The sequence below is a fragment of the Eucalyptus grandis genome, chromosome 8 (genome assembly GCF_016545825.1).
Source record: "Eucalyptus grandis isolate ANBG69807.140 chromosome 8, ASM1654582v1, whole genome shotgun sequence".
In the NCBI taxonomy this organism is placed as follows: Eukaryota; Viridiplantae; Streptophyta; class Magnoliopsida; order Myrtales; family Myrtaceae; genus Eucalyptus; species Eucalyptus grandis.
In genome coordinates this window covers 29,510,842-29,526,556 of record NC_052619.1, presented here as the reverse complement: position 1 = coordinate 29,526,556, position 15,715 = coordinate 29,510,842, and the positions used below count along the sequence as shown (strand labels likewise).

The 15,715-nt window shown below is 38.3% G+C and overlaps 2 protein-coding genes across 2 annotated transcripts; both read right to left on the bottom strand.

The window, feature by feature from the left end:
- Positions 1-8,898: 8,898 nt before the first annotated feature.
- Positions 8,899-12,290, bottom strand: LOC120287135. The gene is made up of 3 exons (XM_039299830.1): positions 11,634-12,290; positions 10,577-10,697; positions 8,899-9,872 (listed from the first exon to the last, which is right to left on the bottom strand). Exons 1-3 carry the CDS (start codon positions 12,288-12,290, stop codon positions 8,899-8,901), a joined length of 1,752 nt encoding a protein of 583 aa, XP_039155764.1.
- A 57-nt stretch (positions 12,291-12,347) lies between these two features.
- LOC120287134 (condensin-2 complex subunit G2-like) lies at positions 12,348-14,781 on the bottom strand. The gene is made up of 4 exons (XM_039299829.1): positions 13,918-14,781; positions 13,698-13,850; positions 12,797-13,261; positions 12,348-12,701 (listed from the first exon to the last, which is right to left on the bottom strand). Exons 1-4 carry the CDS (start codon positions 14,779-14,781, stop codon positions 12,348-12,350), a joined length of 1,836 nt encoding a protein of 611 aa, XP_039155763.1.
- Between the last annotated feature and the right edge of the window lie 934 nt (positions 14,782-15,715).

Sequence of the window (15,715 nt, the reverse complement as noted above, 5' to 3'; positions counted from 1 at the left end):
AAACACATCCGTCGTGAATTTAACACTCTCTCTCTCTCTCATTCATGTGTGGTTTCGCGGTTTTTCTTGGTGATCTAACGGGGTGCCGCCAAGCGATGCAAAATCATTTCAAATTTTTTATAGTTAATAACACATCTGGTGAGTTCTATAAATATATATATATATATATATATATATTATAACACAGTGAAATGTCGGCATGTCAACACAACAAGAAGCATAGCGAAATGGTATCTTAATTGGTCCGTATAGATTGTCTGATGATTACATGCACTTATATAGTTTTACTTTCTTGATCTTTCGAAAGATTGCATGCGCACAATCACTAGTTAAGTAAAAAGGAATTTACAATTTGGGAATGAATCCATATCTTTTCCTGGACGTGTATGCTTAAATTTATGGGTTGAGCTTCATAGACTATACATATCTTGCTAAATCAACTTGGATTTGATAAAAGGAGGCGGAGTCGTGGTTCACATGCACCGAGATCCCATGATAATAACATGGTTGTCGTGTTCACCAAACTTATAGGTCGAGATGGATTTCGACCTGCATTGAGCTCAAGGAATGCCCTTCAATTGAATGGCATTGAAGCGCTCATCTCGTGACATTGATGGAAGAACATAACAATACATGCACTTCGTCAACCAAACAATTCGATCGTGCGGCAATTATTGTTAAAAAGTCCAACTCAAAAATTTAAATTAACATGTGAAGAAAATTACATGAATAGAACATTTAGGACCCATTGTCAAATGATGTGGAACAATTCTTTAAGTGAAATTTCGATTGATGAGGACGGAACGCACATCTGTGAACTCTGATATCATGTTAAAAGTTTTAATTAAAATGCTTAATCTAATAGATGGAAAGAGATCACGTAAATATAAAGAACATCTAGAACTAGTTGTCAAATAATGTGAGACAATTCTTCAACGAGCATAACAAATGATATAATGCGTGCTCCAACAATTTACATACATACATACTATTGATAAAAGGGGATTTTTCAAAATTGTTGTCATACTTACTAAAGTACACTCGACATTTCTATCATTATTGTAACAAAAGGAATGTGAAGTAATAACTCATCGTGTGCTTGTGTGGATGGTTTCTTTGGTTGTAGGTAATTTATTCTTATGGTGGGAAGTTACTCCCCCTAATATTAATTTCATAAAAACACACCCAAAGTATATTTTGGAGTCTACTTGCATAGATGTTGTCAAAAGCCAAACTTTTAATGCATGTCGGACATATATGCCTAGCATTAATTTCCAAACGAACTCTCATAAAGATTGCACATTTTCTAAACACACTTGAGGGTGCCACCTAACACTTATCTACCTACCTATCTTCTTGTAAGTCACAATAAAGGAAGGTCGTTTCTTTTGGTATTGTCAATGGAAACAATAAATTCAATAGAAAGAATATATCGAATCATTTAACTCGACAAATCTCCGAGTTGTCCGCAAAAGGTCACGTCACGTCTATGTGTATCAGATAGGGTTTCTCCTGCAGCATGGCCAAGGTGGCTTCTAAGGTCGCCATGGGTAAGAAAAGTTGTGATTTTTCGATATAGCATTCATCAATTATCCCAACATAATGCTCGTCTACTTAGCCAAGCCCTGTCAGGGCTAGCATTTACCATTTCTTAAAAGTAAATTATCATTTAGCCCATGTTTGCAAAACCTATTATTTATAACTACATTTGGGATTGAGAGAATATTTACTCATATACTTGCCACGTGACACTTAACTTTACCTTAGTGATATCCACATGGCAAGCCATATGTAATAATTGTCTCATGGCCCATATTTATTCAACTTTATGGTCTTTAAACGCCTATTACCTATTAAATTTTGAACTTATATTTAAGCATGGATAGAAGAAGTATATTATTTTTAAGATAAAACAACAAAATAGAATGATTTGAAATAAATTTCTACAATCTTTTCCAAACATTTATTTTTTTTCTATTTATCTCATTTTTTTTTTAAATTTGAAAAAAGAAGAAGAAAATATGATAAAGTATTCTTATAGATCCTATGGTTAGAAAATTTCTAAGACTTGGGAGCATATGATAAGATTTAATGGTGTCTACAAGCAGAAAAAGTCATCCCTATCGAACGCCAAAGAGAAAGGCCTTATTGTGGGATAGCATACTTGTCTCAGAGTGCTGTTAGTCTTTAACACAATTCCTCATGGTATCATCATTTGTCCATTCAAAATTTAATTAATATAGTTTAAAGGATAGCTTATTTAATTACTTGAATACGTTTTACTCAAATTCGCTAAATCTGAACATTACTAGGAGAAAAAAAATATTGCTAGTTGAGTAAAATATCAGACAGTTTTGTTTCCTTCTTTTTGAAGTACTTATCTAACATATAGCTTATATCATTTGAAACAATTTTTTCAGCAATAAATGGAATTAATTTTTTTTGTCAAAATCCACTTAATTTGAAATTGAGATATTATAAATAAATAAATAAAATCAGATATAAGTTGAAGGGCTTTAATTTAATAGTCCATTATTCAACAATTAGTCAATTATATAACTTGGAATTGACATTTAACCAAGTGAAATTTTAAATCGATTAGATTTTTTTTTAATGTGATAATATGGATGTAAAATCTAAATCAGCTAGTTTAAATAATCAAAGACTCCTCTCTCCTCTTCTGTATTTTTATTTGGTCATCTCTGGCAGATGAAAAAAATACAGAAAGATGGCGGAATTCCTGATGTGGGATTAGAATCCTCTTCAAGTTGATTTGATACTGTAATAAGAGATTGTACTCCATTTTGTAGAATTTGATACAATTTAGTATACATGTTCTGATTTAAGTTTAGATTTGCAATTTTATTTGCATACAAACCAATTAAGAAATTTTTTATAACACAGCGTGGACCATCTAACTAGCAGAATAATTATGATATTTCAATAGCTACGCTTTTAGCAAGCAGCTTTTTCTATTGCACTTGGTATTCAAACCTATCAAAGCATTGACTCCATTAATCTCTCCAGTGAAAATAGACCTGCAAATCTACCATTATACAAAGCCTCCAATTACAATCTCATAGGGTTGGTTCTTTTATCTTTCTATTAGCAAACCCCTCATCTAGGGGTGAGCATCAGTCTAAAGTTGACCTTGGAGCGACCCTGGACTAGCTCAACTTGATTTGTTTCAGTCCAGTTCCTAAGAGATTGGATCGATCCTTAGTTCTAAGACCCCTGGACACTGCATTATGCAGGTTGATCATCAATCCTGAGAATTTAAGGTTAGTCCAACCCAAATCCACCTTATATATATATACACATATACAAATATACATATTATATGTAACATAATAATATATTATATGCTGTCTAAAACCGTAATGCCTCTTTTCTCTATATTTTTCATAGTTTAGTTTGTCGTATAAATTAGAAAGTAGAAAAAAAAAAACGTAGCCCTAATTTTAACATAATATATTATATCTTTGTCTAAACCGTAATGCCTCTTTCTCTATATTTTTCATAGTTTAGTTTGTCGTATAAATTAGAAAGTAGAAAAAAAAAAAAAACGTAGCCCTAATTTGACCCCCCAAAAAAAAAAACTTTCACCTGCCTCAGCCTCACTCGCCCTACCTTTGGCCTCACTCTCTTTCTCGCCTTGCTCACTACTCACCTTTGTAGCTTGCCTCTCTTCACTCGCCTCACTCACCTTGTTGCCGCCCTCAATTCCCTAGCCTTGCATGTACATATTTATGATTTGTTACTTAGCAAGTATGAAATTTCTACGTTATCTTATCTTAAATTTATATATGATATGGATTGGTGTTTATAGTTTGGTTGTTCAATATCGCATTGTTAATTGATATGTAATTGGAAATAGTATATTTATCCCTTTAAGGAAGACAAAAAATGACCCTAGAATCAGACCTTGGTCCTAGCTTAAAAGGTCGATCCTCGTCACCAAATCGAGACCAACATTGTGTGAGTTGGTCGCTTGGGTTAGAATTAACCGGTTCAACTCGGACCATAACTCACCTTTACCTCAAAGTATTGACTAGATTAATCTCTTCAATGAAATTAGACCTGCAAACCTACCATATCACTGCAGCCTCCAACTCTAACTCCGATAGGGTTGCTCTTTTCTCTCTCTCAGAGCAAACCCCTTGTCTCCAAAACTCTTCCGTCTTTTGAAGCTCTCTTGTTGGCTCTAAGCTTCAATTTCTGAAGTTGATAGCTACTTAGTCTCTTATTTTCTTTTTCTTTACTTTGATTATCTTTTTCTTTTCTTTTCCTAATCTGTTTTGGGAGTTTATGTATGTGAATGAATTTTGCAGCTAATCTTAGGTGAACATTGATGCCAGTTGGTCATTCATCTAGCCAACATCCACCAAATAGAATGTTCGTGACACAACTTCACAACCTCTCTAAAATTAGGCCGCTCTCCTCTTCCAATTCAGATCTAGATCTAGGGATTTTACCCTCCCGATTTAGATTTAGGTCTAAATCAAGTATTTGATTTGTTTCAATATATTGATGTTGGTGTCTTCGCACAACGATGATGATGAGGACGTTGAATCTAGATGTGCGTCCATTAAAGTGGAGGATCTCGGTTTGTGCTCATCACTAAATCTACTTATTGGCAGCTAAATATTTACGGTGACAGATTTGTTTTTTAGGGACCAGAGTGTACTTCTAGTTCCAAACTGTGTTTTGCTGTTTGCATTCTAGCATCTGGTTTATTCTATAATTATTTGGGATTTTGTTAGGCTTAAAAGACTTTTATGTACCTCTCGAATATTATTCTAAATTAATGGAATCTTTATTTCCGCCAAAAAGAAAAAAAACCTACCATAACGCAACGTGAGTGATCTTTGAATTTTTTTTTTTTCAATATTCAACGTGGTTCATAAACCTTATTTTTATTTAATTAAAATCAAACTTCAGAAAAAGTCACTTAATATAGTCATTTCGTTTCAACCTACTAAGAAGCATTTATTGGGCCAAAAGATTGATGTGGGCTGCCACGTCAATTTTTCAAGTTAGCAAATCATTTTGGATAAGTGCAGTAAAAGTCTTAAAAGTTGTCAAATTAGTAAATCGAGTCATTCCATTAACTCAATCCCACTTAATTAATGAAAAACACTTATGTGACCTTTTTTATTTTTTATTTTTTCTATCTTATGTGGCGATGACATGGCTTGCCGCCTGGTTTCCTCATCCCCCTTTCTCCCTTTTTTTCAAATTGAGTTATTTTTTAATTTAATTTTAAATAAAATTAATATCAAAGATCATATTTGAACCAAAATGAAGGTTTTTAGCCTTGTGTTTCATATTTTATTCACATAGAAGAGAGATAATATTTAAAAAAATCCATGTAAGCTTTTCCGTAATCAAGTTAGATAGAATTAATGAAAGAACTTCGGTTGCACTAATTTGATAGATTTTAGGATTCGACACTAATTTGATAAATTTTTGGATTCGATTGCACTTTTTGTATGTTTTATGACTAAATTGTATTTCCTTAATAAGTTTTAGAACTTACAATGCATTTATTCTAATTATTTTTCTCCTTTTTTTTGGGACCAAAATAATGAGAGAGAGAGAGAGGATGCAAAAGCACATATAAGCTAGTGAACACGCATGTCCAATTTAATACGTCGAGCCAATAGAGAGACGATGTAAAAGCACATATAAGCCAAGTGAACACGCGTGTCCAATTTAATACGTCAAGTCAATAGAAATTACGGTCACATCAGCAAATACTTTTAGAATTTTAAATGGACATATTAGAAAATGTAGCAAACTAAAGTAGCGGGGAGTGTGGGTCCTATGATTCCTTATATGATCAAACTTTTTCAGTAGGGTAAATCGTGCTCATTTTTTCAGCCTTTTCTTTCAATTTCTTCTCCACTTCTTTCCTGACGTCCCTCATTTTAGTGAAAATGATGTGAGCAGGATGCGTGGAACAAGCCCATTTTGGGACCATTTGTTGATAAGAAAGGTTGGACCTATCACTGTGAGACTACCTGCAATTACAGTTGGAAAGAGTGCAAACGTTGTCAACCAGATCAGAAGTTCATACAAGAAAAGCAAGTGGGGGTTTATGAGAACGACTAATGGAGGGTGATGCTTCCGCATGCTGATAAGATGGTGTCTTTTTTTTATGTCCACAATAATAAAAACAAATATAGTTTCAGACTAGTGCAATTCACAAGCACCTTCCTAAACTACTAGCTATTGAGTGAATTTCGAAAAATTCTGGGATCTAATTGCAAAACATAAGGTTTAAGGATGGTATTTAACATCGAGAAAACGTTCAAGGATCACTCATTCATTGTCCGTGATATATATCTAGTTGATCCCAAGGAAGCTTCCTAGGGAGTTTGCCTCCGCCGGCACTGGACTCCATGCTCTTGTCCTTGAGTCCTATTGGTGTTTAGCCTTAACCAACGTGACATTAATAATTTGTTAAAGCCCTTAAACTGCCTTCATTAAAAATTCCTATCAATGAACACGAGAACTTTAATATTAGAATAACCTTAAAGGTAGCTTTATCTGATAAACATATTTGTGATTAGGGATCAATATAATTAGAAGGTTTGATAACTAATCTTATAAAAGTACAAAGTGCTTTCACCAACGATGTCGAACAGGCTCATAATGGAGAACTGGATTCCAAATCTATCTCATTGGCATAGTGTTCAAAAGTTTCAAGATATTTGTAACTCTAACGAGGGATATCTCGGAAAATTAAATTTATAAAATAACAAAGGCAAGTTGCAAACATGGTTTCATTACTAAAAAACAAATTAATCACAAATACAGGAAACGTGTCAAAAAGTCATAAAAACGTATTCCATTTTGTGTCAATTTAGTTTTAAATCTTTATTGGTGTCAATTTAGTCATAAATATTTTAACATAATATTAATTCAATTATTCGACTCAATTTTGGTAGAAATATCTTAATGTAAGCGTCATGCCAACTTTGGCTGATATTTTGGCCGACGTGTACACCGGCCAACTGTGCTGATACCTTAGCGCTAATATGAACAATTATTAAATGTATTTTTTCAAAATTTTTAAATTTTTCTTTTTTTTTCTTTTTTTTTTTTTTTTTGGCCTTTCTTTTTCTTGGTGTTAGCCAGCCATCGACCATGGTAGGGCAAGCTGGCCTCACCCTAGGCAAGGGTCCCCATCACTCACCACAAACAAAGCCTAACCAAGTGAGGGCAATGGCTCACCTCCCTAGATCTAGTGAGGCCAACCCTCATGCAAGCCAAGATAGCCTCGCCATATTTTTGGCTAGGGGAGCCCTTGGTCAGCCAAGCCTTGCAGTGACCCATGCCCAAGCAAGGCCAACTCTTCTTCTGCCATGGCCGGTCATCGACCAAAGGAAGAGAAAGGCCTAAAAAAGAAAAAAGTCAAAAAAAAAAAAAACTAAAGATTAGAAAAATATTAAAATATTATTAGAAATTATCCATATTAATGTTAGCAATGCCACATGGCGCCCAATGTCTACGTCAACAAATTCACAGGTAAAATTAACGAAAAAAAGTTTAAGACTAAATTGTGTACTAAAGACAATAAATTTGTAACTTCTTTTGACACTCTTTCCGTGAGTTACCAAGAGTATCTTTCCTACATTTTAAAGGTCTTGCCATCGGTGCTCTGAAAATGACAAAATATCTATGTACGAATCTTTAACCTGTATCTCTAGAACAATCGCCAATAAGATCTTATGGTAGAAAAGGGCCATGGTCACCATTAAATGAAATTACTCATGACGCTTGAATTTAATGCTCTTGGCGAGCTGACTCTCCCCACTCAATGTAGTGGTTGGCGCCATTATTTAATGTAAGCCGCTTTCTCCATTAACCCCCTCTCTAAACCCACTTTGTACACCAAGCAAACCTAACCCCCAAACCACCACCCCCCTTCCTTCTCTCCTCTCTAGCACACTGAAGTTTCTCTCTGTAGCTAGTACTTGTTAATGGACGCTCGCTTGGACCATTGCAATAAGGTCAATGCTCCAAAGGAAGCAATCTACCAATAGTTAGCCCAATAGATCCCTTATCTTATATCTAGACGCTTGAGCTACGAATTTACTGCGACTTACTTTGAATGGTGTGATGCAGAAAGATGATTGAAAGTTAGGTTGATTATAGCTATGCCAACGTGCACTGCCGCTCTCTTTCCATGCAATAGTTAAGTATACACTTTGTATGATCGAGGATTGATTGATGATGTGACCTTGTGGAGCTCCAACGTGTTTCATGATGGATCCTCTTTCTGGAATATGATATTGCTGCTCCGCACCATGTGTTTAGTGGGATTGACTTGTAAAGACAACCTAACCCTGCTAGTCTTATCAATACATCCAAATCACTGGTGGATCAACTTATTTTGTTGTGGAGTGCACGAGAACGACAGCTTTAATTTTATAAGCTGCTTGAAGATACTGCTGTTGGGATCATCCCTTCTCGGATATGGTTTGAACAGCATGCCCAACCTCACATTGTTATTGCACCATATTTAAATCTAATATGATATTATCGTGTTATAAGAGTGCGGGAGAATTTTCGCTGAATCTATAAAAACAAGGTTAAATAATTGACCTGTTGGTACTTCCCAATCTTCTTGAGTTGAACTCCGCAGGCGCACGATCAATCGATCTCGAACACCATCCGGGAGGAAAAAACTCATATCAAAATACCCTCTAGCAGAAAAATCCACCGTTGAAATTATTGAAATTTAACGAGTAAGGGCATATGTGGGAGAAACGATCGAACAGAAGTTTACTAGCTTGACAAAATTGTCTTAGGCTTTGGGACCTTACCCCGCCTTACAATTTGACGAACTTCCTAGTCTGGATTATCTGTACAAGTTGGGCATATGCCCGGTTATTGTTCATCCATCTCAGAAAATCTCCCACTTTCGAAGCTATGATGATTCATCCAAACAGGTTCAAGCAAAGCCCGAGCGGCACTCAATCGGTTCTGTCTATATCCGGGAATTTGTTCTCCAAGCTTTTTCTCAATCGGAAGATAGATTTGATCAAGAGAAGTCAACATCATATCAAGTTGATCCCAATGTCGATTTTCGTGCCCAACTAGCTTTGCAGTCACAAAGTGCAAGAGTCCCAACACAAGGCCGTCATTATCCCTCTCGAGCCCAAACAATGAACCAGCCAAGAAGATCATTCCAACTGCATCGAGTAGATTAACATTTGCTCTCAGCAGAACGAGTACTGTTTGCAATAGCTTCTTAAATGCTGGGTACTTCTCGGATCGAGAGATGCTCTCATCCTCCACTTCAGAACAATCTTCAGAGAGCTCATCCACCTCCATCCTTGCTATAACTGACGGCCATGATGGAAAATGGGTTGAAATATCGGACATGGTTAAAGAAACATCTCCATGGATCTTGTTCAGCATATATGTGGATCCCAGGGCCACAACCAAATCAGGCAGCCATGGTTTGGCTGCTGCAATAAGACGCATGACGCAACCATACCCTAATGATAACTCGACACTAATTATCAGATCGAGCAAATGATTGGCTAGATCAAAGATTTCCAACTGAACCCTTGAAGCTTCGCTGGTGTCTGTAAGGACTAAATTGAGCAATTTTACCATGTAAGTGAAGGAGCTCTTCAGACACGTGGTCATTTCTCTCATGTCATCCTCTGTCAATTGCAATGACTGGCTAGATAGTTGTGCTAAATCTGAGATGATCTGTCGAACGGCTGCTGATGCGCAATGTAAGCATCTCCCATAATTGCCAGAATAAAATCTCAAGGTTATGGCATCACTTATGAACTTGAAAATTGCAGTTAGCATCTTCACCTTTCTGAATATCTTTTTTCCTGTTGATTCTGGAATGATGTCACAAGAATAAAACGTTAGCAGCCAACCAGAGCACACGCAAAACATCTGCCGTAATGAACCCATAGAGGTTACTTCGAAGTGATTGTGCAGATACTTTTTCTAATTTTGACAATTCAAAACAGTGTACTTCATCAACAAAGCAATACCATCAACCTAAAGAAAGAAAAATCAGCTAACCAATGCCCAGTTGCCCAGTAAAGTGTTCAAAAGGCGATATATGCTGTTCATCTATATCCTAATCTTCTTTTGATCATGAACTAAATCATGCCAACAAGAGTAACCCTTTTGAGATTTCCTTGACTCAGAATGTATTGGCAATTTAGATGAACAAAGTCACAAAACCTACTTAACCGACAGTTGTCCTTCTGCAGATGAAAGCAGCATGAATGATGAAGAGCATCTCATTATAACAAGGACTACGCTCTTGCTAATAAAAGCAGGATAGGCAGATGCTACCATTTCCATCCACACTTGGAGAATTTTAATTCAAGTAACAATACCATCTCATGGATTAGATGGAATTGTGAATGTATTCACAGCAGCAAACTATAAGCTAATTACTGTTGCTTCATGCACGTTACAAGTTCCACTTTATAAGAATATGAATAAATGGGAAATTCACATAATAGCAGATAGTTAGAATAAAGGATATCTCTCCCTTTTTCTCGTATGCCCTTCCACACACACTCACCACTATCACTTGGTTGAGAAGCATCTGTTGCTGGTTCCTTTTCCTTTTGTCCAGAGGCAGGATTAACAGGGCCACCAGCTCTAAGCAGCTTCTCCGCACACTTTAGCAACTGATCCATAACCTAGTAATGCAGGATAATTAGCCAAGCACCTACACAGGTTCTTCAGTCATCTACCACTCATAGAAAAGGCTCACTCGACAAAAGTATGTAAGGCTAAAACCTCAAACCAGGGCCCTGAGCTTAAAGTTGAAAGGAAGCCGATCCTATTCATTTCTTTTCTATGGATGGCACTGATGAAGCACAAATGGAAGAAGCGTATCCCTGCTGTTAACATAATATTTTACTCCATCATAGAGACTGGTTGGCAAGAATACAACAAAGGGTTCAAACCCCTCAAACAGTTAATTTCAACATATATAATGAAGACACATCTAAACCAATACAAGTATCAAAAGAATACAGATTGGAAGATGTTAATGAATGTACAAATCAAGTTCTGTGCCAGATTTGTCACTCTTCCATCCTAACTTGGTTTACACAAACACTCATAAGAAATCCATAATGGGTACTCTGCTGTTGTACAGACATCTGAAAAATATGTCTATCAACTGCCGGCATATTTCGTTAACAGAAACCTGGACATTACATCAGTCCCATGTTTCTAGTGAAAGCTTACAAAAAGTCCAATTTCATATGTGCATTTGATATTCAGTTTGTACTGTTCCACCCGACGGTGATATTTTTTCATGTTATAAGCTGAGCATGAGAAAAATTGGGATCTGGCGCACCTTAAAATCGGTCATCAGTCAGTATCACAATGTAGGCATAATGCCTGGTAACAGGTTTACACTTTATTTTCCCTAACTGATCCTAACAAGAACAGAATGAGAAGACTGGTATATGAAAAAAGTGAGAGAAAGGAAGGAATCTATCATGCAGATGGACCAGAAACCATAATGAACAAATAGTACGTAATCATCATCACCATTTTGTCCAAAGTGAACTTCCTACTAGTAATAGTCATTACAAGTCACTTATAAAAAGAAAGATTTTTACCTCTATCACTGCTCTTGAAGGGTTTGATGTGCTATACGTACTGTTGCGAGAGTTCTGTGAACTACTCAGGCTAGGATCTGCTGCGGCCATGTGCATCACCAAGGTTGTATATGCCAAGAGAGGGTATATGCTCATGCATTCAACATTCACACACTCCACAATGCTGGCTGTTGTGATAACCTTTAGAGTATTAAGAATCAGTTCACAAGATGAAGAAGCCAACATAGCCTTCTGAGAGTCCTCACATCCAAGCAAGTCTCTTATTTGCCAGGCTACTCCTACAGCAACCAGATAGCCATCCTCAAAGCTGGATGGCATCTGCTGGCCGACTCTTGTCTTTTTAGCTAAGTTTCTCACCGATGACTGATTTTTTTTCCTTTTTGATGAGGAATTACTCTGCTTCTCTGACATATCAATGCCAAACTTCTTATGGCAATGGAAAGCAGCATTTTGCAGCAATTTTGAGAAAGTGTCAAACATATCATCACATTGATCATAAGAGAGCAACAACTTATGGGCACTTCTTACTTCAGATTGCCTTTCTTCATTTTCACATATACCAATACAGTCCATGACTATGCGCCCACATTCTTCAATGAGCCCTGACACATCATCTGGGAGATGGCAGAGACGATGTGAGAACAGAAGATTGAGCATGCGCAGTTGGTGCCGCAGCAAATAAGCACTTCAGCTTGTCATTTGCAAATATTTCCTTCAGGGCATCCTTGTATGATGGCTCACCAACAAGTTGCTTACAAATGTATGCAGCACCATCAAGTAAACCTCAATCTGATCCTCATTCAGCTTATCGGTTGACAAAACAAAACTAATAAATACTTTGAAAAGTTGCATAAGAGACTTCAACGGTGCACCTTCCGAGGCAGCATACTCACAAAACCTTGCTCCAGCCTTGGGCGACCTCTTGATAAGTGTAACACATCGATTACATGCCTCTTCAAAAGTTACTTTGGAGGGAAAATATGATGGCAAAAGCAATCTCGTGATCTTTTGTGCAACTTGTGCCTGATCAGTTGCAAGCATGGACAGTAGTGCTTCTAGGGTTACCACCTATGGAACATAAGTGTGAATAAGAAACAAAACCAGCCAAATAATAAAAGACTGCATTATCTTAACATATAATAGATTGGAGACAGCACTTCAACCTTATTAAACTGAAAAGATCGAATATCTCTAGTGAGGAGGAGAAGTTCAATTAGGGCAACCCGCACTGAAAGAGTACCATCTGTAATCAGATGCGCAAGTCTCGGTAGTAGCACTTTAAGAACCTCATGTGACTGTCCATTACCAAGCAAATATGCGACTCCATTTATAGTGGAAAGCCTAACTTCACTGCAGTTGTCGTATGCCATGTCATCGAAAATCCTTGTAATAATCTTGGTGATGGTAGATGAAGGAATAACTTCCCAGAACAGATTAAGGATGCGGCAACAACCTTCCACTGCAACAACTCTTACATCAGGACAATCATCCTTGAGCAGTCTTTCCAACAGATAGAACTGTCTGTCAAGTAAGCTGTCCTTAACCTCTTTAGTGGCATCTGGATCTTCTAGAGGGAACACGTCCAACAGTAAGTGCAGTGCATTCTGTCTAACATCTGAGTTTGCGACCTGTCAAGGCAAGTGTAAACATTCAGACATTGCGTCAGTGAAATGATAGGAAAATTCTCTTGTTCTGACTCCCTCAGTTTGTTCAGTATTAATTGGCATCATGAAACTACAGAGACTACTGACGAAAAAAAGGGCCACTGATCCACCTTTCACTGAACATTGGACATAAACAGCAGAATCTGCTCCAACATAACCCAACTAATATGCTGGTTCGACACATGCCACTAATTGTTCCTAGTTGCCAGCATCAAAGTCCAGCTTGCTCACCACTAACCAAGATAATTATAGATGCAATCAATATCAAATGATATCATAAAAAGGGACAACCTCTTTATCTGTATGCAGATAGCATCATCAGATCATTCATTCCTATCAATCAAACCCACAAAATTTGTCATTTTCTTTAGCAACAAATTCATCCATAATCTGACCATACCTGTAGTGAGCGGAAAAGTACTGGCTCGGTCAGACGGAAGAGGACCTTCTCAACACCATCAACAGTCCGCTGATTGATAAACCCACCCAAGACTCTTCTGATTGATGTTGCAAGTGCTGCAGAGCCCGAGTGTATCGCCCCTTCAATTAAACCCTGCAAAAAGCCCATTTTCAATCTCATCTTTTTTGAATCTCCTTCCGCAACATTCCACGCCCTGAACAGTATATCCCCATATGCCTCCAACATCGACTTCCTCCCGAACGGAATCTGCGATTTGATCATCACCAAAAGCTTCCTTCACGAGCTGCCTGCTCAGCCCAAACATGAACGCCACGAATCGCTTCCCTTCCTCGGTCTTCAAATACAGCGGTGAGATCACACACCGAATCAACAACATCTTCATGTCCTCGATGCTGTCATCCTCAAAGTCAAACAAGCCGAACGCTTCCCGCATCGCGTAAACCCTCCCCACGTCGACCTTCTTCTTCAAAGTCAAGGACCTCGACACCAGGAACGGCAGGAACTGCGAAATCAAATTCTCTCTCCCGGGCAGATCGCCCTTCCACCACTCCTCGCACAAGCCCACGATCTCCGCCGACAAGACCGAGTCCGACTCGAAGAGCACCAAATTGTCGTGCAGCGCCTGCACCGCCGGCAGCAGATCGCCCGCCGCCGAGCTCTCCCGCGGGCCGCCGAGACGCACAGCCGGGCCACGTGCGCCAAGACCCGGAGCCTCCAGGGCCTTCTGCCTCCGGCGGTCGAGGCCCGCCGGGGAGGGCCCGCCGCCGCGGGGCTCGGAGAGGCGGCGGGAGGAGCGGCGGGGACGCTTGGAAGGAGGGGAGGCGAGGTCGCCGGGGTCGGCATCGGGGGAGCCGCGGAGGAGGTCCCTGAGGGCGGCGACGGACTGGGAGACGGCGCGGTGGAGGGAGGCGGGGAACGACGACGGGGAGGAGGCGAGAGGAGGGGGCTGAGAGTGGAGGACGGATTTGAGGGCGGCCTTGGAGGATTTCAGGCTGAGGCCGGCGACGGCGGAGATGAACTCCTCCGGCGAGGATTTGAGGGAGGAGCGCAGCCGCTTCTCCATCGGCGACGGCGAGAGAAAGAAAGAGAGGGAAAATGGAGATGTCTCTGGCTTTTTGAATTTTGGAACTGGCGACGACGACGACGACGACGACGATCCTACAAAGGAAAAAAAATAATTGCTTTTTGCCCCCCAAACTTGCACGTTTTTCTCGATTTTTGTCTCTATTTATTTTAATTTATCTAATCAAGTCCTTGAAAATTGCGCGTAACCCGATACCGAACTCGGACCCCCGCCGTTATCATAACTTCATTTTACTGTTGGGGTTAACTTTGGAACAGGAACAGTTTAAGGACCTGCTCAGCTCCGGAATCCCTCCACTCCTACTCTAATTAATCATAGCCCACATGTTCTTTGTAGGCAGCAAGAATTTCGACTTGGAAAGCTTGAGTGCAATCTCCGTGCCAGAAAAATTCACCGTGGTTTTTATCTAATCAAGGTTTCTGTGAGTTCTGAATCGACATATTAACTCCGATTATTCACCAAAGCAAGAGTCAGAAGAGCTTGATTAGAAAAATTCGTGCAAGTTTAAGCACTTAATCTAAGAAAGTGAAGAATTAGCGACCTGATTATTTTCTCCATTGGTCGAAGGCATTTTCTTTTGTGCTTTATTATACATTTTTTGTTATCATGTTTGTTATTCTAAGGATCTTCGATAGCCAAACTATGCACATGCATTGCATGTACCCACAATATTGACATTTGGAAAGATTTTGCAAAATTATGTTACTACGAAATATATAGATCGTTAATGAATGGAAATAAACCGTATGAATGAATTCTACACATATGAAAATATTTCATAATTTGAATTTTGTTAATAATATAGTACAAATTGGGATTTTAAAATTAAAATATGTAAAAAATAGAATACATGAAGTAATCAATTCATTATTTTATTTATTGATAGAATTAATCAATTAACGATGGGCAATCC

What these genes read in the sequence shown, in the direction of transcription:
- LOC120287135 (XM_039299830.1), bottom strand. Translation starts at nt 12,290, where the DNA reads ATGCTCAATCTTCTGTTCTCACATCGTCTCTGCCATCTCCCAGATGAT. An exon ending in CTTCAAGAGCAGTGATAGAG is followed by an intron (nt 10,698 to 11,633) that starts GTAAAAATCTTT and finishes CTGCATTACTAG; the next exon opens with GTTATGGATCAGTTGCTAAA. An exon ending in TTCTCAACCAAGTGATAGTG is followed by an intron (nt 9,873 to 10,576) that starts GTGAGTGTGTGT and finishes ACATCATTCCAG; the next exon opens with AATCAACAGGAAAAAAGATA.
- LOC120287134 (XM_039299829.1), bottom strand. Translation starts at nt 14,781, where the DNA reads ATGGAGAAGCGGCTGCGCTCCTCCCTCAAATCCTCGCCGGAGGAGTTC. An exon ending in TACTTTTCCGCTCACTACAG is followed by an intron (nt 13,262 to 13,697) that starts GTATGGTCAGAT and finishes TTGCCTTGACAG; the next exon opens with GTCGCAAACTCAGATGTTAG. An exon ending in GATCTTTTCAGTTTAATAAG is followed by an intron (nt 12,702 to 12,796) that starts GTTGAAGTGCTG and finishes TATGTTCCATAG; the next exon opens with GTGGTAACCCTAGAAGCACT.